The sequence below is a fragment of the Cibotium barometz genome, chromosome 40 (assembly GCF_041138505.1).
Source record: "Cibotium barometz isolate CiBa-2024 chromosome 40, ASM4113850v1, whole genome shotgun sequence".
In the NCBI taxonomy this organism is placed as follows: Eukaryota; Viridiplantae; Streptophyta; class Polypodiopsida; order Cyatheales; family Cibotiaceae; genus Cibotium; species Cibotium barometz.
This window is the reverse complement of record NC_141085.1, coordinates 39,765,448-39,793,129: the sequence shown is the minus strand read 5'-3', so window position 1 is coordinate 39,793,129 and position 27,682 is coordinate 39,765,448. Positions and strand designations below refer to the sequence as shown.

Here is a 27,682-nt window from a genome sequence, read left to right as displayed (position 1 = left end):
TGGCCACCATCGTCGACTAGAAAATGAAGTTTTTTAGCAAGGGATGTCATTAAATGGTGTGTAATCTCTTTGAAATTACTCATATAAAGCTTGTTAGAAATACTTGTCACTAATTTCATGTAATAATGAGTTATAGGGTCCCAAAACAACCAATAATTATGTATGTAAGCAGCACTAAAAGGTGGGTATCAAAAGCACATAAAAACGTTTGATTGCCTTGCTTCAACATCAACCGCCATGTGAAACCCACTTCTTGGAATGGGAGAATAGACAAGATTTACAAATATGGGAGGTAAAACGAGAGAAGATGCTGGATTGCATTATAGTTAAGATGCTATTCAATGTTCGATGTGAAATAAAAAGTACAATCAGATAAAGGTTGTGCAAGCCCAAGACTTAATATTTAATGGGTGTAGTCTAAGGAGGAAAAAGGTAGCCTTGCCATTAGTTTAAAATTTGGGATAGCCTTTTAGTGTAGGCATTACTTTCTTCGTTTTGTGGCAGGCTCATTGTCATCCTCATCATCGTTGTCTTCATCATCAACTTTTGCATATTCATCCTCATCATCTTCTTCATAATTCCCTTCATCCACCTCTCTCTCGTTATCTTCATCCTCCTCATCTTCCTCTTCACTCGTGTAGTCCTCCTCATCTTGTGGCTCATCTGCGTCATGCTCTTCTTCAATATAGGCATGACCCTTTTTGAGAGGAGGTTTTAAAATCGTCTCAAGGCCACCTTTAGTTGTATCCTTCTTTGAGCATGGTTCAACCCATGGTTCTTGAAATCTAGCATGCTTCGTGTTATAGGTTATATCTCCACAAGGAGGACAACCCTGAAAAATATAATTGTGTTAAATATAAATATATAATTGTGTTAGCCAGAAATGCATGCTCTCACAATAAAGTAAGACAAGTTTGAATTTACAAGAAACTTTCAAAATAGATAAGTGGGCAATAAAACCATGTCAAAGTGATAGTGCATGTTGAGACAAAGGCACATCAACTCAATCAGCAAAGGGGATTTAGGCGAATATGAAGCATTCAATTGCATTAAAACAAGCACTTTTGCAGTCCCCATTTGCACCGTTGCCATTTTAAAGTAAGATGAAAAAAACAAGGAATCTCTCTTTAGAAAAATAAGGGGTAAAGTTTTTAGCACAAGTGCACAGAGTCATGTCGATTGAAGAGCCAATCATGCACACACGTATCGCATGTAGATGCAAGTATGTGTGCACACGCACACATGCACAAAGAGGCATTACACACACACACACACACACATGCAGACAAAGGCATTTGTATATTAATCACGAACAAGCACATGCACACACACACACGCATAGGCACAACATGCCCATGCACACACACATGCACGCAAACGCACATGCACACACACATACCCCATGAGAGTGCAATTGGGCTAGTTGTTCACACATCTCCCTCCACACAACATCGGTGCAATATGTTGGGGGTAAAAGCCCTTAATGTAAATGTCACGAGCTTTTAGATAAATCAAACGTAACACACAAGCCTTTGAATCTCAAAAAAGCATGTGAAACCCACCTTTCCTCCTCCTCCTCCTGTTGTTGCAACAAAGCCACAGCCACCGCCGCTACCTATGCATTCTTTGTTGCCATTCGCATCTGCGCTCCTGCAAAGCCCCACAAACCTTAACAAATCAGTAGCCTTAAACCAACCTTGCATGAGCTTAAACAATAATTAGCCTCTCTAACCCTAATCTGAGCAGCCAACCAAAGCCTCTAATTATGGATTTAAGGGGTCACTAATCGCCCTCGCATTGGCTCCACCCAGCGAAGCACACCATGCTATGGCCTCTACATGAGCTTAATGGGCATCTTAATCACAATCTTATGGGCTTATTACGCTCACTGATTAGCCTACAAGTATATAGGACGTATTAACCAGGCTTTAGAACCTTGGATAGCGCAATTGCATAAATTACAATAATCTTAACCCTCTCTGCTGCAGCTCCTCCTTTAAATAAGCTTAATGGGCTCCTTAATCACAAGCTTATGGGCTCATTACACTCACTGATTTGACTACAAGTAGGGGCCCTAATTAGGTTTAATCTTGCATCAATTACAACAAAGTCCGCCCCTCATTAAACCTCCTCTGCAGCTAGATGAGATTAATGGGCTTCTTAATCACAATTTTATGGGCTTATTACACTCAGTACTGGTCTAGCCTACAATAAGTAAGGGCTCTAATTACGCTTAATCTTGGATTTACAGCAGCACAACTGCATAAATTACAACAAAGTTTACCCCTCATTGAAGCACCTCCGCAGCTCTGCCTTGCGCTTCAATGGGGGAGAGGATTGAACCTGCTTTGTGAAAAGGGTAGATTAAAGATAGTTAAGAAGAAAATCAAGGAGGTAAGCTAGAAAATCGCTTAGCTTTTGAGGATGCGAGAACCTTACCTCGGGTTTCTCATAACCGCCATTAGCAGCTGCACCTTGAACAGGAGATGCCTCCTTAGGCATGTTATTTCCTGTAGGGAACTTAATTTAGAGACATTAGACTAATAATCTCATTTAAAAAAGGGGACTCATCAAGCAAGACAAGTAAATACATCAAAGCATTGAAGACTAGCCCTCATATGTGTGTGTGTGTGTGTGTGTGTGTGTGTGTGAGTGAGAGAGAGAGAGAGAGAGAGAGAGAGAGAGAGAGAGGAGCATAAGCACAAATAATCAAAGCACCAATATTACAGCTTACAACATATACAAGTACATAATTGTTATGAGAAAATCATGGATATTGAACATAACAACCCATCAACAAGTATTTATGGTAGAGAACCTTGTAGAAAGAAGCAAACGGTAGCCAACAGGCTGAATTATGCACATAATAAGGTGAGCAACCAATGCAAATGGAGAGAGTTAGGCTGATTTGAGAAAGGGGGAGGGAGGGCAAGCTTACCAAGAAGAAGGGGAAGTTTAGGAGAGACAGGAGAGATGGAAGGAAGGTTGAAGAACAAAAGAGGGGTCGGGGAAGCTACTTTCAATTTGAGAATTGGGCTTTTAAGATACAAGCAAGAGAGAGAGAGAGAATTGGGCTTTTAAGAGAGAGAGAGAGAGAGAGAGAGAGAGAGAGAGAGAGAGAGAGAGAGAGAGAGAGAGAGAGAGAGAGAGAGAGCTTGGAAATCTAGGCAAGGGGCATGATGATACATTTTGATCTTTTCCCCCAAAGTATGTTCTACCCATGCCCCTTTTCATTTCTCAAATTTGTTCTCGACCTTTACCATGGCTACACCGACCATACTAAGGGTAGGAGGGACTCATTATTATATCAAGGTACAAATCGACAAGGTTGAGGTCTCCATTATCAAATGTCTAGCATAACAAGTCTTAATAATAATAAAAAATCTCAATATTGGTAAGAATACTCACAAATTCCCCCTTACCACAATTACTAATTATCCATGTGTAGGGTGCCTCCCCACGATGAGCAACCATGTTGAAGGGACATCTCAAGTGTCAAAGAGGAGTGGAGACATCTTTTAGCATAGATATTTAAAAAACCTCTCTCTCTCTCTCTCTCTCTCTCTCTCTCTCTCTCTCTCTCTCTCTCTCTCTCTCTCTCTCTCTCTCTCTCTCTCTCTCTCTCTCTCTCTCTCTCTAGTTAAAAGGCAAGGTGACACTCCCATGGTAAAATTATGGGTGTGTTGAAAAATATATATTTTCTAAATTCATGGAATATTTTAAAAAATATATCAACAAATTTAGACATGAAATGATTTTTTCCTGTGTGTTTTTTTTCTTCACTTCACTTTAAACAAATTATATGGGCAAACATGTGAAATGATATTGGCAAACATGTGAAATATGACCACTTCTTTTTTTTCTGAAAAAATAGGACCACTTCATTTCAAACAAGTGACATGGACAAACATGTGGAATATGACCGACATTTTACCTTAAAACATATCTCATTGATTATTGGGATACCTTGAAAAATATTCATGGTGGGGATGACACATCCCATAACAAAGTGTGCACAACAACAAACCACCCCCCCTCCCTTTTCACAACCCACCATACACACACACCCCTCTCTAAGATGAAATAGGTGGTAAAAAGGAAGGGGTTGGTATAGACATGAATAGGTCAGCAACATGTCTTCTATCAACATGGAGATATTGAAAGCTGTGGTAGAACTTTTCTTAACATATGGTATTTTTTTTATTCACATTGACTCTAAACATGAGATCATGTAGTTGAAAAAAAAAACCTATGACCTCTCTCTGTCCCTTAGTCTCATCGTAGTCTCTCTCTCCTCGGGGGATCACCTAAAAATATGTAAGTGTAGTACGTGAGTTCATCAAGAGGGGTATATTAATTCAAAAATGTTATATAATTACATTTACAGGAGGGGGTTTTTAACCAATTTAAAAAAAACCATAAGTTTATGAAGAAAAAGGGGTCATTCTATTCATAAAAGTATGTAAATGTAAAGGAATTTTTAAATACCCCTTGAACGCACGTGATACATAAAATTTCTAAGAGGTGAATCCCCCGAGTTTCTCTCTCTCTCTCTCTCTCTCTCTCTCTCTCTCTCTCTCTCTCATATGCATAGAAAGCTTTTGCATCAAGTGTTATCAAGCAAGACCATAAGGCAAATTCGAATAATAAAAACTAAGAGCTAGAGTCCAAGAAGGGTGTATTTATTCGAATCACATTATTGTAATAACTTGAACTTAAATAATGCTACATAAAAAGGAAAGCGCCCATACAAGGCTTGTTTATAATATTAACTAGATATATTAAATTCATAAGACTAAATACTTATTTTATCAATGGCTACATAAATAGAAACACCATCCAATCAATACTTCTATGTTATTCTTATATTAGTTATTCCATGATGAAGATCCACCTATTGATTGGAGTGGTGTGTGAAAATGTGTAGGCTATGTAATAGAGAGAGGAAAAAGAATCTTAATTACTTCTAGTGCTATAAGTATTAGGTGTAAGGTACCATAATATAAATATACATGTTGTAATGCACACACTTTTATATTTTTGGAAGTCGACGTCGATTACAAGGAGGAAAAGTTTGTAAACAAAGTGAAATATGCTTTTAAAGGTGACTAGTTCTTGGGAGGTAATTATGAGACGTGACTAGTTCTTTCAAAGGTTACTAGTTCTTGGAAGGTAATTACGAGAGGTGAAGCCAATAAAAGATAAAAACATTTTATGAGATGTATCAAATAAAATTTTTAAATGCCTTTTTTCTTCTCTTTTTAACAAAATTTTGGACTTATGTAAATTATAAGTACATCAAAATGGGCCAAGTGTGTTTGAGTTGTGCTACTAAATAATAATAAATTCTATGAATAAATTTTTTTAATGTAAGAATATATAAACTTTTTAGTGCCTTTCTAGGAAGTGTATGTGCACTGGGCATTAATCAAAGTTGTCTACCAACATGTTTATTACATTACCATTAAAATGATGTAACTTAAATAAAGTGTGTACCTAATAATATCACAGTTTATAACACTTCATAATGGTGTTAGAACATCCTATATTCTCTGATGGTACCTCAAGTCATGTATCAAAGCAGCATGAAATCAATTGTTATTATACACACTACAATGATTCTTTGCATCATTACACCTATTAGTGTCTATATGTTCATCAGTAGTTACTATAAGCATACGCTTTTGGAAAAGCATATGGTGCTTACAATCATTATCAAATGGGTTTTTTGTAGCAGAAAAAATAAAAGTAATGTGGCTTACACTATGTGTGCATACTATATCAAAGCATATGCTAAGTTTATTCCATGCTACCTACTCTTTTTAATTCTTGTGGGACATGAGTTTGAAATATTGATAAAAGATCAACTTTGAGAGAAGTCACATGGACATAGGATAATTTTTTATAAATCTATTTTCTATTTAATTTCTTTTAAAGTCACTTATTTAAAAATGTGTTTTTTTGGGTAGCTTTATTCGTACATAGAGTCATGTGCACATATGGATGAAATGTGTGTATATTACACACATATACATAAATTTTAGAAACTTTATTATAACCACACATTGTTTATATAAGCATCCTCCCACTAAAGCACTATGTATGCACATGTGCCACTTTCTCACACACAAATAAAAATACATATCTAAAAAAGTTAAAAACATATGTGTGCATACTCGCACTTAGGCACATATGCACACACACTTCAACAAACACATGTGCATGCATGTACATAAGTACACACATGTATGTAGGAGACCACACATGTGCATGCATGTACATAAAGTAGACATGTGTATGTAGGAGACCACACATGCATGCATTAAACCACATGGGAAAAGCACTGAATAGTGGTGGGGGTAGGGTCTCTATGGTGCTCTCTATCATTTCCTTCATTGTGTTGAGCTTCACAAACAATATCCTTGTGCAATTGTATGAGTAGACTTTAGCTCTTACTTTTGACTAGTCATGGCACTCCGCTGCCACCAAGTCTTGCCAATCTCTTGCTCGTTTATTGTCGCTTGGCTAGGCACACCCTCCTACTACCATCTCCCTTCCATGTTGTTTCCAACTCTTTGTGCAAATAAATTTCCCTGTTGTCTCTCAATGCAAAAACTTTAAGGAATGTGTAGTGTGTGTGTGTGTGTGTGTGCACGTGCGCGTGTGTGTGTGTGTGTTTGTGTGCGTGTGCGTGTGTTAGTGTGTGTGTGTACGTGTGTGTGTGTGTGTGTGTGTGTGTGCACGCGCACGTGTGTGTGTGTGTGTGTTTGTGTGTGTGTGTGTGCACGCGTGGTGTGTGTGTGTGTGTGTGTGTGTGTGTGCACGCGCGCGTGTGTGTGTGTGTTTGTGTGCGTGTGCATGTGCGTGTGCATGTGTTTGTGTGTGTGTGCATGCGTGTGCGTGCGTGCGTGCGTGTGTGTGTGTGTGTGTGTGTGTGTGTGTGTGTGAGAGAGAGAGAGAGAGAGAGAGAGAGAGAGAGAGAGAGATGCATAGTGATAAGAGTTATCTAGCATTAGGTGCATTACACCCATTGGTAAAAGGACATCCACCGAGCCAAGAAACTCGTTAAAAATGTGTAAGAAGGTGTTTACATATTGGTTGGGTGAGGAGATGGATGGGGGCACTACTCCTTGTCCATGAGAATGGGAAGTGGAGATCTCTTTCTTTTATTGGCTTTCCCCTCATTTTTCTTGAGTGTGTAAAAAATTACCTTATTTGAAGGGAGCTCCATAACTAGTAGTATATGCCAAGCTACCCATGTTTTTCTCCATGAATACCCCATTTCCACATAATACAAAAGATTTTCATATGGAGAAGGTTATTAAAATAATTCTTAGATGAGCAGCATTCTCTTAATTGAGCCTTTATTTTCTCTAAGTCTATTGATTTTGGAACAATTTGTAAGGTCCCTCTGCGAAACTAATGATATCTTGTGAATTTTACCTAGGGAGCAGCTTCAAAAAATTCTTAAACTGGACATTATATGGAGATATAGTAATACTTCCTGATTCTGAGACTTAGATATAGGTAATAAAGCTATTTTTAAAATTTTAGAGGGCCAATGGTGTGGTAAATATTAGGCAAGAAGATTTTTGACAAGTAAAGAGCTGGAAAATTCCTTAAGCAAGCCATTTTGAGGAGTTATGCTCATAAATCTTGATTTCAAGTTGGGCAATGTATATTATAAATATTTAAAAGAAATATAATTAAAAATTAAAATTAGAAAAAAACTTGCTATTTGTGATTTTTATGAAGGGTGAAATTTTGGGCCAGTTAGCAGCTTAGAGCCTTAGTCAATAGACTTTTGTTGATATTTACCCAAAATTAGATTAAATGGAAGAAGAGCATTTTCATAAAAATCCGATATTCTCATATAAAACCATCTCTTAATCTATTATGGTTAAGAAGGAATGAAATTCATAAAGTTGGAATTTTCTTACGACGACGGTTGGAAGTTTAGTAGATGTTTATTTGAAGAAAATCCTTGGAATCAAAGTTAGAAATCGAATAATTTTGGTTAGACCACGACCGTGAGAGGGATGGCCAGTAAACTACTTGTCCATCTCTCGATCTGAATCAAGCAAAAACTTCGTGACCAATTCCAGATCTTAATACAAAGAATAGACTACCGTTGAATTAACCTAGTTTTCCCTTGACAGAAATCACCATCCAGTCAAATGATGGGTAGATTACCCTGATGAGATCAACGATTCTCATTCTGAAAATATGGATTAAGGAAAAAGTGTTTTGTGAAACCAATCTCGAACCAGGAATTTTACTTGCATAGAACCTCTGTTTTCTTTTAAAGGATTGTTTTATGCCAGAATGCTAGAGGAAGCATTTGGTATGTGTTTAATTAAGACGAGGCTCGTTGTTACAGCTAGCAGGGAGTTGTCAAGGGACGTCGCTTGCGGTAAAGCCTGCCAAGGTCTTAACCAGCCTCCTCTCGGTATGGTTAAAATGGTGTGCTTCTGGTACGATGGGCGAGGACCGACGAAGCGATCCGTGAGTGAAGTGCTAGGATACCTAAGTAGGATCCTAGAGGGTTCTGACCAGGTGATGCACGGGCTCGTAGTTGCAAGGACACCCATGCGTATGTCGAGGAAGATTCGAATGGACTAAAAAGAATGACTTTTGTGAATCAAATTTTCTCATTGGATCTCGTTGGTTGACCAATTGATCTTCAAACGGAGTGTCCAGATGATATATTTTTTAATCCAATGGACTCAATATTTTGGAGGATTATGATTAGTAATACTATGATTTTCATTGAAAGATTGTTTTAAAGACAACCGAATCTGTTATAATGGCAATTTCATATTGGGTGTGTACGTGGTATGCCTACCTTAAATTTTGCTTGAAACACTGGCTAGGGGGCCTGGGAACTCTTTTTCTTGGTACCTCGGCAAAACATAACCAAATTTTTATAAAGGAATCCCACCAATACAGTGGTTGGGCGGTTGGCTAACCCATGGGCGCTGGATCGGGGGATTCCTGCGATACAAATAAGTTACAATTAGTTACGTTAGTTAGATTAAGTCCTAGGAAGACCCTTGTTCTGTGGGAGGGAATCAACAGTTGTGCCTTGTTAAAGGAGGAAAAAAGCGGTGATTCTATGGACCAAGTGCAAGTTTCTTCTTTGATTTGACCATGTGACTTTCAGGTTCGATCGGATCAGTTTGGATAGTTAAGACTTTGACTCATTAGATCAATTCCCCTGTTAGAAGATTTTCCTGGCGGAATTGCCTGTGCCTTTCGGGCGAGGGAAGTTTTTTCGAGCTCTTCGGTTTTGGAGGAACCGCCGGGCTAGTCTCTTGTCCATATACCCGTGGATCCCTGCCCCACGTGGCGAGAGGCTGACATTGCTTCCGTTGTGCCAGCGCCATCAGAGGGGGCACCGCAGAGGGGGCGGGGGTCTCACAACTGGTATCAGAGCTTTGTTGAGAGCTAATAAGGACAAATGAATTCTTATGAGAAATTGATAATAAAAACTCAAAAAGAGCATTTACATATTGTATTTTCATTCTTTAAACTTCATTAATGAATTAATCAAAGAATTGGGTTTTATAGGTGGAAGTTCCACACTTATCTGGTGTTCCCGACCTCACCCAAGATATGACTACTTTCGCCTTCGAGCATCTCATCTCTTCCGCTACAACTCGAACGAGCTGAGCTAGACTCGCAGGCCATTTCAAGGATTTATATTTCCCAGACCCAGCGGAGAGACGGCAGCACAAGTGGTTTGCATGTTAGAATTCGTGGTGCTCATGCTAGATTCAAACATGTGGAGGAGAGAGACCCCAAAATACAAGAAGAGATCTTGCTTATTAATTTGCTTAGAAATACAACTTGGCTTTTGCACCCCTTGCCTAATTCCTTCTAGCTTCACCTTTAAATAGGTGACCTAGTGGACCATAAGTCCATTCACACACACACACCCTTCTCCTACCCTTTTACATGACCTTAGTCTTTTAATACCCCCCCTCAATACCAACTATGAAGAAAATTGGAATAGGTGGTATTGGACATAGGTTGTCTTTATAACATTAGGCATACAAGGTTTAGGAATATAGGTGTTGGTACATTGAGATTTAAAACAATTTCTCAGTGGAGTTAGAGGCTGATGCAAAGTTAGCCTCTAACTCTTTGTTAGAACATTTAGAAGTGATAGGCCCCATTTGTTTACACTTGTTACATTTCATCTTATTGGGATATTTGATCCAACAATTATTTGCCAAATGACCTACCTTTTTGCAATGGGTACACCTTACTTTGCTCACTTGATGTGACAAAGCTTGTTCGATATTCAATGAAGTCGATGCATTTGAAGATTCAGCTCCTCCTTTTGGCCTCTTTTCTTCATCAAGGCAAGATTGAATGACTCCTTCAAGGGTGGTATTAGGTATGTTCTTCAGGGTGGTGACTAAGGTGGGGTACACCTTCTTGACTGCTTTTAGCAAAACAGCCACTACATCATCTTCATCCATTCTCGCATTCACCGATGCAAGTTGAGCCATAAGGCCCTTAAAGGCTCCAATGCCATCTCCCTCTTTGAGCTCCAAGCTAAAAAATTCAATTTTAAGTGAGATCTTGGAATTCTTACCAACGAGCTCCATAGAGCTTGTCAAGCTCATCCCATTTCTCCTTTGCAGTCGGAAGCTGGTCCACATGGTGAATAAGAGCCTCATCAAGATGGAGCATGATGATGGCTTGTGCCCTCTCATCATCTTCAATATCTTTAGCCTTAGCTCGATCAATAACCTTAGTGCCGAAGATGAATGGCCAAAAACCTTTGGACATCATCTTGTACTTGACAAGAACTTGCCAAGTGTGGAAGCCCTCTCCTGAGAACTTCTTAATTTGGGTGTTTTCCTTTGACATTGGGTATTGAAGGAAGATTACAAGTGTGTAATGGGCTGATTTATGAAGAAGAAAACCAAAAAATTTGTGATGTTTTGGCTTAAGTAGAAAGAGAATGGCTTATGAGAGTACAACAACCCTTAATCAAGCCAAGCATGTTGCATAAAAGGAGATTAAGTTGATGAAGCTTATGGTTTAGCACTTACGGTTTGTGCCCAGCCACTACTTATGATGGGGAGAGCTTCATTAGTGTCAAAGAACACTTTCTTTGGTGATTATGTGATCACTGTTAGTGTTTAAGAAACACTATTAGTGCTTAAGAGCACCTTTTTTTAGTATCAAATGACACTTTCATTGGTGATTAGTGTGTTTGTGTGTGAGAGAGAAGCTTATGGTGGTGAGGAGCTTGTGGAGGCCATGGATATGGAAGATTCTCAAGGTAGAGAGAGGAGAAAGGAGAGGCACATATCCACACTCTTGAGGAGGACTCCCTAGAGAGAGAGAGAGGGGAGGCCTATCCAAACCACACAACCAAAAGTAGACACACAAGAGGGACAAAGAGAGTTAAGCTAGTGGACCATAAGTCCATTCACACACACACCCTTCTCCTACCCTTGTACATGACCTTAGTCTTTTAATATTGTAGGGCAGTATGTCCATGCCTCTTGCAATCAGTGTGCGATGCTGAGGCTGAATATCTCATTGACCATGATTCTGATGAGGCTAAAAGTGATACATGGTGTTATTTTATATCACCCTATGCCTCGAGATTTCATACTTTCCTGCCATATCTACAGACTTCTTAGTTGCTTTATTCCTAAGGAGAAGATAGTAGCTCCCTTGGGCAGTAAGGGAACATTTGTATCGGGGCATGTCTATAGCCCAGTATCGCCATCTTATGCGTCTCCCGAGGAGGTTTTGACTTTCTGGAGCCGATATGCTCTATGTACATATTGCAGCCTTTATATGTGAGGAATGTGCACCACTTCTGGAGCCAGAAGACTCTGAGAATTGGATGCATATCCTTGCTACCCTAGACATACTTCCAAGATGCACAGGAACTAGGTTTGCTACAGTAGATGGGTAGGAGATCACATCTCTCTACAGACTTAGCATAGCATACCTGCCTAATGTCACCACTCAGAAACCTCAACAGACTAATAAAGCGGAACCATCATGAGGAACACGCTCACACAAAACTTGCAAGCTTGACAGATTCCCTAGGCCAAAATGCTATGTTTTCCCTCACGATTCAGGCACCCATTGGCTAAAATATGTTGGTGCAGTTGAAGCACATGACCACTTCAACTAAGTATGGCAAAAGGAGTTTGCAAATAAATCTCTTTTGGTCCACACGACCACCCCAAAGCCAATGGAACCCATTGATCCCAAACCCGAAAAGATTTGCTACTCTGCGTGCAAAGCACACGATAAGAAGCTAGTGCTAGCGGAAAAAGAAGCCAAAAAAATGATAGAAGAAGAAAGCGCTAGGGCAGAAGAGACCAAACAAGTGCCCAAATACTTCAAGACCTTCCAAATGGCCGACAGATTTGTGCAATATGTCTCATCCCAAAGGTCCCACAATGGACAGCCAGAGACCTCATATGATGGTCTAGCCAAGGTAAAAGCAATTAACCTAGCAGGCTTGGGCGCAAAGACCCTAGGCTAGTATACATTCGAGATGACCTCTCTACCAAAGAAGATACTGAGCTCATCACTCTACTCATAGAACTCTAGGATTTGTTTTCCTAGAAGTACACGGATATGAGGGGTGTACCTCCCAAGGTAGTCAAGCACACCATTCCGATGGGGTTGATGGAGCAAGACTGGTCAAACAAAGGGCTTACCCTATGAACCCTAAGTATTCTAAGATGGTCCATGAAGAAATTGATAAAATCATTGACACCAGATTCATCTACGAAATAGAGCACACAAAATGGGTATCACCTATAGTGATAGTGCCCAAGAAGAATGGGAAGGTAAGAGTGTGAGAGTGGACCTCAAAAAGGTCAATGCCGCCACTATACGGGATCATTATCCATTACCCTTCATGGAGCACGTACTCAAATGGGTTGCAGGAAAGGAAGCCTACAGACTCCTTGATGGATTCTCTGGCTACAACCCAGCACACAAAACAACCTTTTCCATAGAATGAGGCACTTACACATACCGCATCATGTCGTTTGGGCTGGCCAATGCCCTTGGTACCTTCCAAGGACTAATGTGCATAACCTACAGGAATATCTTTGAAAATTTGTTGAGGTCTTTATGGATGACCTTTGTGTCAACTCCTCATGGAAGGCACACCTTGACTGTTTACGTAAGGTGCTAAAAAAGATGTAGGATGTACCGCATTTCATTGAACTCACTCAAATGCTAATTTTAGGTTAGGCATGGAGTTATTCTGGGACACATTGTATCCGGACTAAGAATCTCCATGGACGATAGCAAGGTGCGGCTCATACTTGAGCTGCCCCCACCCACCAATTTTAAGAGAGTCCAGCGTTTCATGGGACATGTTGGCTATTATCGACGATTCATTTTTATGTATGCTGAGATAGCTCGACCTCTTTATGGACTCTTGATCCTTTTTGAGTGGACAGAGAGGAATGCCAACAGGCTTATACCACCCTCAATAAATCCTTGGCTAGTGCTCCTATTCTAAGGTCCCCCAACTGCATTATCTTTCATGTCCACATCGACAACTTCGCTTTTTCTATTGGATGTGTGCTAGCCCAACCTGGTGAACACAAAATGGATTTTCCCACCAGATTTTCTAGCCGCCAATTAAATGAGGCCAAGAGAAATTATACCACGACTGAAAGGGAAGGATTGGCCATGGTTTACACCATTAAGAAGTTTCACCATTACCTTCTTAATGGTTTACACCATTAAGAAGTTTCACCATTACCTTCTGTGGCGACCAAATTTATCTTCTTTGTAGACCATTAGGTTCTTCTATACCTAGTAAACAAGCCCTGTACAATAAGAAGAATCACTAGGTGGCTGCTCATCTTTCTTGAGTTCGACTTTATTGTCATAGTGCGAAAGGGATCACAGCATGTCTTGGCAGACCACATGTCAAGAATCCCCAATGGCGAGTCGCCCATGGGAGTTGATGATGATTTACAAGATGCCACCCTATTCCAATTATGTTTAATTCCTAAATGGGGCAAGGAGGTAGCACACTTTCTAGCCAATGGCTTACTAGTAGACCCCCTTCTAAACAAGGACTATGGCCAAACGCCTCATTACCAACTCATTTGCAGGCCAACTCTACAACTAGGGGAAAGATAAGATTATCAGATGCTATGTCCATGAAGATGAATATGTCTTCCTTCTAGAACAAGCTCACTCTTCTTGTGCGTAGGGGCACTTTGCAGTAGATATCACTGCTGTTGCATGAAAAGTCCTCCCAGCCCACCTTAATGGCTGATGTAGCAGAATACATCAAGTGGTGTGATGAAGGCCAATGAGTGGCAATCCCCCGCTCTTTAAGGACAACATGCCCCTGAACCCTGTTGTGTCCTTGAAACCATTCAAAAAGTGGGGCATTGATTTCATTGGGCCTATTAGGCCCGCAACTAGATACACTCAAGCCCAATATATAATCACTGCCATGGACTATTGCACACGGGTCAAAGCTCAAGCTACCCGTAAGGTTGATGCATGCTCTACCGCAAAATTCCTATGTGAGTCAGTCCCATCAAACGCTCAGTTGCCCCCTTGAGCTTGTGAGTGACAATGGAATGCACTTCATTAATGAAGTAGTCCAATTCCTCTAATAAGAATTCTTTGTCACTCATAGAAAATCTTCCCCATATTACCCCCAAGTGAATGGCCAAGCCGAAAGCACTAACAAAGTTTTATGTGCCATCCTCACCAATAAACAATGATTGTGAACAAAAGTTAACGGCATCACTTTGGGCCTATCAAACTTCCTACAATGCTACAACCAATTCCACACCCTTCAGTTTGACCTATGATAGTGAAGTTGTTATGCCAATGGAGTTCTTGATCCCAAGCTTACGCATCGTTGTACAACAAAAACTCACATGAAATGTTCTAGGTTGTCGCATGTAGGGCCATTCATGAGTGACAAAAAAACAAAGAAAAAAGGACCATGAAGAAATGAAACACGTAGCCCAACAAGAGGCTAAAGAGAGGCAAGCCAAACTTAGGCAGAAAAATATAAGTTGTAGACCTCAAAGAGGAAGAATGGGAGATGAAGCCTACTCGGTTATGGTTATTAGGAATGACCATCCTGACAAGCTTCACCCAAGCTAATTACAATTTAATGCCTCATGAGACATGGCTTTCCATCGGGCAACCCCCATTGAAAGAGACTCCTGCCATAGTCACAACAACAGCGGCATCTCAAGAAGTTCACTGCTTAGGCATAGTCACACTTTTGTTCCACATTGGCAATAATCCCTTAGAGAAGGGAAGTTTTATGTGATGCTTGTAGGAACCATGTGCTAAGATATACTTCTCGGAAGAGGTTGGATGGGACATGACTGATGCAACATTGATTGGGATGCCAGGACGGCTACCCTACAGCTATGCCTTCGGCCAAGTTAGAGCCTTTGGCCAAGTTATAGTCCTCATGATGGATGAAGAACCCGTACCCGCCACTCCCTTATGCCAATAATTTACCCCTCCACTCACCACCATCATTCACCATCTAATCCACATAGCTCCATACTGCTCAAAAAGAGGCCGCTCCCCACTCCAAACATACCATTGCCTCTCAAGTCCTCTCCACTACCCCACTTGTAGCCCGATTCCCACTCTCAAAATCCACCCAAGCTACTAGCCCCCCCATAGAAAACTAATCACACTAACCCTCCTAATAGCACAAAAAAAAACACACAGGGAAAGCCTTCTCGATAGTGGGTACCTATAAGGCTTCTAACAACACAAGGGTATTATGAAGGCACTTCTACTTTGTGGATCCCCTGACAATCCAACTCTCATCCTCACATACCGGCACCCCAAGCTCCTCATCCCTCTTGCAAGCAACCAATTTGACAACCACAAGGCCACAGGGTACATGACAAATTCCAGCCCAAACTCTCTTCAAAGCCCAACTATCCTCAATCACACCCTCGGCCTTTCCCCAACAACAACCTGCCGCCGCCGCCGGTGGATCCCAAAACCTCTACTATAGGCTCAACATTATTATGAGGGCAATTGCCACATTTGGGTCCCCAAATCACCACGACGCCAACTCCCAACTCTTGTCACTCTGTAGTCACCCACCCCCAAAGTGGCCTTTGTCCACAAAGACTGCACAGACTCGAAAGGGAAGCAAAAGCTTCACGACTTCCCACCCCAACAGTAGCCCACAATCCATACTGATGAAGGTATACCCTCGACATCGGTTACTCCCCGACCTGTCATTGTAAGGCTACATCAGAGTACTCCCAATGAACCCTCAATCTCTTTAGTCTCAGGTACTCCCTCATCTCACCAGGCCTTGAACTCCCCAAGGAAATCCCAACCTCACCATCACCTAATTGGAACTGACTCCTCCATTTGGCAAATTGGGCACGTAGTTAGTACTACAAAACCCGCAATGGGGTGCTGGCAACATAGCCCATGGGTACAAAACGTGGTTGTAGGGTGCCAAAAAAAACTATTTTCCACAGCCGTACCAATTTTTCCATGGCCATACTATTTAGAACATCAAAGTTACCACTGTCATACCAACATCCACATGAAATGCCTCCGCTGTTCCATTCTCATCCCTATTGGCCCCACGACCATCCCGAATGTGCCATCGATGTTCCATCCTTAGCTCCAACTGCCATGCCCATTCCGACCTCACTACTCAAAGGACACAGCCGTTCCAACTAAATGGTATGCCCATTCCAACACGATGCCACATCACATCAAACAAAGATCCAACTGGTATGCCCATACCAGTCAGATGGTATGCCCATTTCCTAGGAATGCCATGCCTATACCAACCTCTTGCCACGGCCGTGTCCTTTTGAAAGCTATATATATGGGCCCACCCTCTCATTTCCTTACTTTCAGCCTTTAGCCTACCTGAACTCTCACCAATTTTTTTCTCAAGCCTTCCCTTTCTGACTACCCTCTCTCACCCATGGCCGACACATCAAACTCCTCCCTCGAGGTCCGCAAGCACCCCGCCCTCAGGAAGAAGCACCCAGTGGGGGGACACTTCGAGAAGTACGGCTGCCACCTAACCCAATTATCACACTTGGGGAATAGCTTATGAATCAAGTCAGCTACTCATTCCACTCCTTTATGAAAAACAATCATAAAGTGGAGGATCTTGCTATCTACAGGGCCGTTGCAGAGCTGATCCAACTGTCAGCACGCCTGGAGCAGTTGGGGCTCGAAGGCCTATCCACAATGGAGCCGTGGTGGGTACCTGACCTCTACAACTGTCTTTACTTTACAGAGACCTCTACAACTGTCTTTACTTTACAGAGACCTACAATTCCAACCAGAGAATAGGTCGAGTGTTGGACAATGAAGGCCAAGTGCAAACAATCCACCTCAGCGTAGACCTGATCAAAGATTCCCTCCATCTCCCCAAACTGAACCATATGTGTGGCTCACCAATGCCCCATGGTTGATTAAGGTCACATTTAGGGGGCAGCACAACTAAAGATGGCCTGGAATGGATCAACATTACTCAGGAAGAGATTTTGATGCCAGCAAGGGACCTATCTTTTTTACAGACCACCAAGTGGACTGACAAATTTATCGGCTCTGCAGCCTATCGACATTATAGCCAAAGTCCACCAGCAGATGCTCGTCGTATTGGACATAATATTTACATAAGGAGTTGCATGTAGTCTGAACCCCCAAGGCAAGCCTGCGGGCCACCACCCTCCTCACAAAGATCCTCTACCGTGCCACTGGATATGGGAGGATCTTCATAGGGCAGTGCAGCTCAGCAGCCGTGATACGGTCCCCATCTCTCTACCCCCCCACCCCAATCCTCTCCCCAATCACCACCACCAAAGCTCCATCACTCGGACCCCAAAGGCAAAGAGCCCATCCTCCCCCAATCTAGCCAAACCCCACCCCCAAAGGCAGGAAGTTGAATAGGCCAAATGCAAAGCCACTGAGGAGGAAGCACAAAGACAAGTTTGTTTGGAGCAAAATCTTTTTGAAGCCCCACTCCCAAAGGCAGGAAGTTGAATAGGCCAAATGCAAAGCCACTGAGGAGGAAGCACAAAGACAAGTTTGTTTGGAGCAAAATCTTTGTGAAACCCCACTCCCCACAGGATCATCTCCTTTGCCCCCTAATTACTCAAAAGCAAGCCCTTCCTCTCCTCAATCCTCCGATTTCAACACTATGGAAACCCTCCGTTAGGGGCAAGGATTCGCAGCTTCAAATCCAGCCAAGTGTATGTAGAGGAGTGTCTGCACAGCACATGGGGAAGTACCTAACTTTGCCCAGGGCTTCTCTCACATGACTAAAGAGCTCATAATGTAGATGATAGATTGCATTTACTACCAATAGGAGATAGCTTCATTGGCACAGCAACAAATGTTACTTGCGAGGGCTCTGGAATAGTAAAATTTTGAGGATATATACACATCCACGACGCTGAACAACATTCAACTTCAAAAGGTCATTGATGAGAAGGAGTAGCACCTAATTAATGCCATCTCCACCATTTTCAAATCTAGAACCAGCTCCAAAGTAGCACATGAGGCAACATAGCGGGCTACCATCGACCTATCTCTTGCCCAAGCAGTAGACAAAGATTTCCAACACAAAGCTACAGCTGCAGAAGAAGCCCTCAACAAAACAAATCTTGACTTCCAGCACTATCAGGAGAATAGAGAAAACGCTCCACCAGAAAGCGGCCTAGCTAGAAGCTGCGGAAGCAAAAGCAGCACAACCACCACCAACATCCTATGGTCCCTCCTCTAGTGCTACTAAAAAGAAGGTAGATGCCTTGATGGACACTGTGACGGAGTTGCCTAATCTCGCCATCCCTCCACAAACCCCATACCAACTCCTCAACCTACATGACAGGACGGTCCACCCTCAACCTATTGCAACATGACATATTCATCGACAAACCCATCTCCCGCACCACATACGCATACATCCTCACCAAACTCCCACTCCACAGTATCGCCCTCCTCACCCAGTTCTTGTTCCAAGGCCTCATCTTCTTCACCCACCCCTGCACCACATACGCATACATCCTCTCAGTATCGCCCTCCTCACCGAGTTCCAAGGCCTCATCTTCTTCACCCACCCCCAAATCTTCTTCAACCATCCTACCCACCCTCTCCAAGAAAGAACCTGATGAGCTAGTCACATCTCCTCTGCTTCAGGATGCCCCATGACCCAAACGATGTTATTGATCTCTTGGTTCCCGGATGGCTTATGTCCGTACCGATACCCCCCCAACGCACCGCAAACACCCTCCACTATCTCCACCGAATGTAGCTTACCACTCCCTTTGCTGAGACGAGCTCCCACCATACTAAGCACGTTGGCCTCCTAATCCTTTATCATAGATGCCATATCTAGATGGAAGTCATGCAAGCCACGGGCATCATGCAGTTTGATAACTCGCACGTGGCATTCCCAATGGAGTTTACCCCCAAGGAAGCTACGAAGGTCAAGGCCTTCTTCAGATCACACGGCCCAAAGTTCTCTGACGAAGAAGATAACAACAGCTGCCCATGACAATAATGATGGAGGAGATGGTGCCCCAGGAGCCCAACCCCCTCAACCACCACCACCCTCATCTCTCCCCCACCACCCTCATCTCTGCCCCATCCACCTTCACCCCCAGCCCCTCTCACCCAAGAACCAACACACAGACACCCCCAACCCCCACTTGCTACCACCACACTCCACCTCTTCCCCTCACAATCATCTACACCCATCCATTTTTCCACTCCACCTACCTCACCAACACCCCCCTTACCTCCCACATTGACATTGAACTTAGGCATGCCTATAACCCTTACAGCTATACCCTCAACATTGGCCAGGCCTCCCCCCATCCTTCCTGCCAACCTGGCCACACAGTTTCCTCATCATCACCCACCACTCCAACCTCATCACCGCTGCCACCAAGAAACCCCTCCCCCCCACCCTTAGAAGAAGGCGAGATTCGGCTGTCGCCATCACTTGAGTGTGAGTAAGTTGACCCTCCGCTCAACCCATTGAACTTGCATGACCCAGTTGATAGAATGGAGTTCGAACAAGAAATATGGATCCTTCTTGGTCAACAACTTACTCACTTGAGTGTGAGTAAGTTGACCCTCCGCTCAACCCATTGAACTTGCATGACCCAGTTGATAGAATGGAGTTCGAACAGGAAATATGGATCCTTCTTGGTCAACAACTCCAGGCGGAACCATTCACAAGGGTCACGGATCGCATGGACATCCATGTCCTCATACATTGACGTGAAGCATTGCAACAGCAACAGTTGGAGGTGCAAGTACCATCGGCCACCTACCGCTACTCTCTTGATGACATTTGATCTCATGGGCGAGTAGCCGGCCTAGAGATGACCATTCTTACTGACGCCATCATACATATGGGAGAATTACTCAAGGCACCATGCCCACGGATAAACCCTGAATACTTGCCAATCCAATGAAGATGGGCCTGGAACCTCTTCCATAAGGAGCAGACAAAGATCCCAAAGCTACTATTCAACTTTCCATGGTTTGCTCATTCGATGCCCTAGCAGACCTGCACGGAAGAAACCATGTTAAAGCGCATCCACAAAATCATCAAAAGATATGATTAGGTTCCCAATCATGTGGTGATTGCCACTATTAGATTTTTTAATTTGATCATCACGCTACTAGAGACATTCCCTGATTGGAACCAGTATCATTGTACTCAAGGATTGGCCTTTGACACATCAACAAAGGGCCAACACTGCAGATCTTTGGCTACTACGAGCACGTCATGTGGATGCCATCCTGGCGCCTCCAAACCTTTGAAGACATGATGGAGATAACTTTTGGACTAGCTACCGTGTCTTCCATCGAGCCCCTCGACTCCTACCTCGAGCCATGATTTTTTCAGAACCTATTCGATCTACTACCGCTAGATCTGGCCAGCTCTGAGGATGGACTTGAATTAGGGAGGGGGGGCATGTTAACCACTCCCATTAACATTATTTTTCAAGCATGGCTATGCTTCTTGTAACTTATCTTTTTGTAACCGTGCAAAGCGCTGGAATGATAAAAGAGATATGGGATGACCGAGCTTACAGCTTGTGTAATGCCGGTCATAGGAAAGAGATGTACATAGAGCTAGGAAGCAAGTTTTGGACCCTAATTTTAAATGGGCAGCTAGCCATTGTGAAATGAGAGCATTTGTATATTATAAATTTTATGGAATATGAAAAGGGACAATCCCATTAGTCTCATTTGAGTTTTGCCTCTCTCTCACTCTCTTGATCTTGTGGATGCTCACATGCTTACTTGTATGGTTGATGCTTACATGCTTGATTGTTGTGCTGTATGCATGTTAGGGATGGTGGATGATCTAGCTTCTCCTCTCCTCTCCCCTCTCTTGTCTCTCTACCAAAGGTCCCTCTTGCATGCATGTGGCATAGAGTGAAGGTTGAGATTTCCATAGCTCCATCCTTCTTTTCTCTTCACCTAGCTCTTGAATCTCCACTTGAGTGACACGAGTGAGCCCCTAGCAGCCTCACAAATGGGAGTTAACCCTCATTAGGGTTGTCTAAGTGCACATACTGGCTCGACCCTTGCATGGTTGTTTCTCTTCTTCTTTCCCTCTCTTGTGTGCAAGGTTGTATGTTTAGCTTAACAACAGTTTTCCCACCATCCTTGTTTGTCTACCTTTAAAGCTCCCTCATGTGGTGATGTGGCTTGAGAGACTTCCTTCAACTTGGATACTTCCTTTGCAGTGGCATTTGAAGTCTTATTTTTAATGCATCCTTCATACTAACCAGATAATGTAAACAGAGTAATTAAGTCTTCATGTGTAGCAAAAAATCCATTTAACCCCAAACGTGGTAGTAGACATAATATGTATGTCAAAAAATGATACTCACATGTGTACAACTCCTCCTCCACAATAAGCCTCTTCCCTTTGGGTAGTCAAGCAACCGTGGGAATTCATCAAGCTTACTCCTCCACAACAAGCCTCTTTCTATGGTACTCAATCCACCACGGATATTGTATAGCACTTATAGTGTATTGATGCTATGTGTACATAGTATCCTCTAGGTCCATCTAATCCTATATGGCCCCTAGGAGCTCATGAGAGTGGAAAATTTGAAAAGATGCAGGGGAGAAGAGAACTTGAGGTCTTGCAAGCACACACACACACACACACAAACCCAAGACTAACACACATAATAGAGTATATACAAGCTGTCCACCATAATGTGAACACACTAAGAAGAGTGGGTAGATGTGGACTAGTTAGTGTAGTCCACCAACTGTAGAATCTCTGGCAAAGATATGTCGGTGCAGCTATAAAAATCACCAGTGATATAAATGTGAACGGTCACGCAGGTGCCTTGTGAGTGTCAGCTCATGTTGAGCTTGACATCTCAACACTCCCCCTCAAGCTCAATTCCAGCTCATGAACTCCAAGCATATCTCAAAATCTGCAGAGCTTCTCAGCTCCCAAGGCCTTCGTGAGAAGATGTCAGTAACTTGATCCTGTGTGCTAACGTAGGCCAAATCGATGTCACGTGCCAAGACTCTCTCCCTAATGAAGTGGCAATGTACCTCAATCATAGAAAGATGCATAAAGGAATTTTTTTATTACAAAAGTGTTATTCTCATTAAAATTAATTTTTATGCATAGAAAGATGCATAAAGGAATTTTTTAATTACAAAAGTGTTATTCTCATTAAAATTGATTTTTATGCATAGAAAGATGCATAAAGGAATTTTTTTAATTACAAAAGTGTTATTCTCATTAAAATTGATTTTTATGCATAGAAAGATGCATACATGAATTTTTTTAAATTACAAAAGTGTTATTCTTATTAAATTTGATTTTTATGCATAGAAAGATGCATAAAGGAAATTTTTTAATTATAAAAGCGTTATTCTTATAAAAATTGATTTTTATACACAAATAGATGTATAAAGAAATTCCTTTTATTTTAAAAGTGTTATTCCTATTAAATTTGATTTCAAGCATTAATAGATGCATAAAAGGATTTTTTTTATAAAAGAGTTATTCCCACTGAAGTTGATTTTTATGCATAAATAGATGCATAAAGAATTTTTATATCAAAATTAGAGTTCTCTTAAATTCTATGTTTAAATTCTATGAGTATTTGATAAATGAATAATTAAATACTCTAAGAGAGAAATTTCTATCGTTTTATATTCACACGGATTGTAAAAAGAGAATTCTAGAAATCTATCGAGATCGAAATATTCAGATAAATGATTAATCTATTCCTCATTGGAATTCGTAAATTAATTTAGAAATCAGTTAAGGGGTGGTTGCAAGATCAGGGTGCCCAGTTTTGTCCACTCAGGCACCCTGTAAACAGTAAAAAAATAGGCATTTGTTTACCTTTAGTGGCTAATCTCTCCTAGTAAATGAAGGAATTTCGTTTCAAGTTCTTTTGTTGGAACATCATATTAAAAGTTGGAAATATAGTTGCATAATTTGATTAAGCATTAGATAGTCAAAAGTCCTCATTTTCTTAGGTACAAAGTCAATGTATACACCCTGTCCCAAATTTGAACTGATTCCATAAAATGCTAATATCTTTTACATATAAACTCATATGAGATTCCCACTTTGTACCTTAGATCTTCACATAATATGGAGCTTAAATTATTTTTTTGAGAAAATTTTAAGATATTTGTCTATTTTCTTTAAATATTTCAAGTTCTTTAAAGTGTTATAATATATGCCACTTTTTGTACCCACAATAGCTACCACTTAAAATCCTCAATCTTGTAGATCAAAAGAGTGGGTAGATACTGAGACATTACTAGAATGTGGTGGTTAGTAAAAATTACAAATCCAAAGGTTGGATTTTTAATGATGTCTTTTTCAAAGTTCTTTCAGAATATCAGAAGGCCTGTAAATATTAATAATCTAATTAGTAAAATTACATTTTTGATGTGAATCATCTAAAAGCTATAGGGACTAGTGTAATTGTAATGGTGCATCTATGGAAAAATAAATTGGATCACTCTAAGTATGGAAAGATCATTTGTTTATCATTTCATCATATTTTTGATTAATTAGACTAATTAGACTAATTTATATTAATTTAAGTTATATTGGGTTAATTTAAGGGCAAGCGTATTTTTTATTATTTGCTTGATCTCATTTTAAGTACCTTTTCCCCCAAAATTTGCTCTCCAACCATTGTCCCAGTCCAACATAAATTGGATAAATCTGGATTCCCTGATCTTGCAACAACCCTTTTCAAAGAAAGAAATTCAATAAAATAGTAATTAAATTATCAAACCTTTTCGAGAAAGATAGATCAGGAAAAATCTTATCCGACTCGAACCTTGAATTAGACTATGACTAAGACCAAACTCTTTCGTCAGTTTCGACGAGGAAAGAAAGTGTGACCAGTTTTAAAAAATACACTCAAAACTCCTACCAAATCTAAAACTAAGTTTGAGACCCTTCGAATTGATATGTGGATCAAGGTTATAGAATTCGAGGAATTCTAGTATGAAATTTAGAACTCCTATCAAGAAGTTTTGGGGATACTGATTCAAAAAATACTCCTTGTATTCAAAAGAAAATCAAACTGAAAACTTGCATAGAATAGATGTAATGAGATGCGATGTGAATGAGATAGATGTGAAAGAATGGGATAGATGTAATGAGATACGATGTGAATGAGATAGATGTGAATGAATGGATGGATGTAATGTGATGTGAATAGATGTGATGAGATGTGATGTGAATCAGATAGATGTGAATAAATGGATGGATGTGGATGTGTATGTGTATGTGATGAAAATGGATGTGAATATGTATGTGAAGAATGGATATGGATGTGTATGTGAAGAATGGATGTGGATGAATGGATGTGGATGTATGTGAAAGAATGGATGTGGATGTGTATGTGACATGAATATATAGGGATGTGAAGTGATAGATATGAATGTATGGATAGATGTGAGTAGTCGTACATGTGAATGATTGGATGGATGTGGATGAATGAGATGAGATGTGTATGAATGAGATATGATTAGATAAAAGTGATGTGATATAATGTGGATAGAATGCATGTGATGTGGTGGATATGAATGAATGAATGTGATGGATATGAATGAATGTGATGGATATGAATGAATGTGATGTGATGGATGTAAATGGATGTGATGTAAATGAATGTGATGGACGTGAATAGATGTGATGTGATGTGAATCGAGATGTGAATGAGATGTGATGTCATGTGAATCGGGATGTGATTGAATGAGATGTGATGTAAATTGGGATAGATGTGATATGTGATGTGAATGAATATGATGTGATGAGATGTGGATATGGGTAGATGCGAGTGATGAGATGAGATGTGGATATGGGTAGATGCGAGTGATGAGATCTGATGCATATAAATGCGAGTGATGAGATCTGATGCATATAAATGAGAAAAGATGTGATGAGATGGAAAATGATTTGATGAGAATGGGAATACATATGAAATAAATGAGGATTGATGTGGAACAATGTGGAAAGACGAGAGTTCGTTATAGAAACTGTATTTATGACCTGTTTTTAAATGATTGTTTTATGAAAAAAATAATGGGGAAGCATTTTGACCATCTTGTGAATGAGGTCGTGGACCTGATAAAGTTGCAACAGCTGACGGAGAGTCAACGGAGGACGTCTCGCATAGCAAGGTCGGCCAAGGTCTTGACCAGCCTCGGTTCGCTTTAAATGGTGAGCTTCCGGTACGGTGGATGAGGGACTAAGGAAGCGGCCTAAGAGTGAAGCGCTAGGTGACCTGCAAAGGATACTAGAGGGTGCTGACCATACAGTGCTCAGGCTCTGGGTCGCCGAAGATACCCACACGTGCTTCGGGGAAGATATTTTGGATCAAGGAGTAAGAGTTGTTTTCTGAATTCGGCGGCATGGATCTAGTTGATTAACCTTGCTAGTCCTCAACGGATGAGTCCATGGCTCTTTTATATGGATCTGTTGGTTGATCTTGCTGATCTTCAACAGAGATTCCATTTTGATTTTTATAAGTGAATATATTGCCAGGTACTATGAGCTAGGAACTATTGAAAAGGCCCCTGAGTGGAGAGGTGGTGAGCGTTCTGGTTGCCAATGATGCCATAAGTACACCGATGAAGAAAAAATTAGAAATTAGGATTCAACCGGATATTTTGGAGGATTATGATCAGTGATACTATAGTTTCATTAAATGATTGTTTTAAAGACAGTTGAATCTATGAAAAAGGCAATTTCATATTGGTGTGTAAGTGGTGTGACTAGTTTAAAGTTTGCATGAATATCCGGCTAGGGGGCCTGGCCCGAAACTCTTTTCCATGGTACCCAGGACAAAACCTAACCAAATTCTTAAATGGATCCCATCACTACAGTGGTTGGGCGGTTGGCTAACCCAGGGACTAGCTGGATTGATGGATCCCTAAAATGAGACTCAATTCTGTTATGGTACGATAGATGAATTAAATCCCGGATAAAAATTGTTCTATGGAAAAGAATCAACGGCTGTGCCTCTTGATGAGGAAAAAAGCTGTAAGGTTCCTCCTTCTAAAATAGGAGAAACACTTAAGATAGTCCACTAAGTCTTAACTTGGAGAAAATTTCCTATTTATCGACACCTTGACCATGTAGAGATTCAAGGATACGATTCATAGGTAAGACCTAGTCCTATCCCACAGGGGAAGCGTGATCTTCTAAAAGTCAAATCACCCATAGGGTAATTTATCATAAATTGGGCAACCACTAGACTTGATTTCTAGAGGCAACGCTTTTTTCCTCATCCATGCAAGGCGCACAGCCGCCGCTGACCTAGTCTTCTATCTAGAATAGAGTTGCCCAAGAACCTAATTATCTAGCGTAGGGCTTTCACTTAATCTGTTGGTGGAAAGCTACCCGATTAATCGGGTCCACCCGTAGGATGGTGCCATCGGGGCATTCCATCCTCCCACTTTCCACCCTACTCACACTTCAATTTGTTTTCTAATTAATCCTACCACACTGTTAGACATAAATAAACATGTTTCTTAATTACGATCCTTTTCACAAGGTTTGTTAAAACTGCCTTTTTACATAATACAATCATGCCAAAGACAAGATATATATATAAAAAGTTGATACATGAATCAATTCCATACAAGCCAAACCGGCTCTCTTATTCTTTTCCTTTATTCTGCCCCGATGATCTAGAATTTGGCCTTCCAGCCACTACATGCTGGGAAAAACCCTACGGGACCATACACCTCATCGTCGGCCGCGCTGTGGCGAGGACTCAAGCCGGCCTGTCGCCCTCTCAGGCTCCATCGCTCGATCCTCCCGCCCCTCAGAGGGATGTCTGCACACTAGGGTGGGCTTACTTACCGCACTAGCCTGGGCCCTCAGAACTAGGCAGCATCATAACCTCTCGCCTCAATCGGTGAACCTTATTCTTCCCATGGTATGAGGGATACCTTGGGCCATTCCACCGGGCTTTGCTATAACGACGTCGCCTGGCTACACAAGCACGGAACGGAGTTAGCGTTGAAGCCAGGAAAACTTTCACTCTTTAAAGACAACAATTTCCATGCAATTTATTAAATACAGCATCACACAATTCGTAACTTCATACAATTTTATGTCATTATTTCAAAAAGAAAAAGA

General features: G+C 41.2%; 1 protein-coding gene across 1 annotated transcript; it reads right to left on the bottom strand.

The window, feature by feature from the left end:
* Positions 1–288: 288 nt before the first annotated feature.
* On the bottom strand, positions 289–3,009 carry LOC147615492 (uncharacterized). Its single transcript, XM_086779589.1, has 5 exons — positions 2,939–3,009; positions 2,440–2,520; positions 2,285–2,343; positions 1,563–1,650; positions 289–832 (listed from the first exon to the last, which is right to left on the bottom strand). Exons 2-5 carry the CDS (start codon positions 2,500–2,502, stop codon positions 482–484), a joined length of 561 nt encoding a protein of 186 aa, XP_086635715.1. The 5' UTR covers positions 2,503–2,520; positions 2,939–3,009; the 3' UTR covers positions 289–481.
* Between the last annotated feature and the right edge of the window lie 24,673 nt (positions 3,010–27,682).

Excerpts from the sequence above, each read along its gene's own strand:
- LOC147615492 (XM_086779589.1), bottom strand. The coding sequence starts at position 2,502 with ATGCCTAAGGAGGCATCTCCTGTTCAAGGTGCAGCTGCTAATGGCGGT. Across the intron at positions 1,651-2,284 it reads CGGAGGTGCTTCAATGAGGG|GAGCGCAGATGCGAATGGCA; the intron begins GTAAACTTTGTT and ends GGGGCTTTGCAG. Across the intron at positions 833-1,562 it reads CAGGAGGAGGAGGAGGAAAG|GGTTGTCCTCCTTGTGGAGA; the intron begins GTGGGTTTCACA and ends TATATTTTTCAG.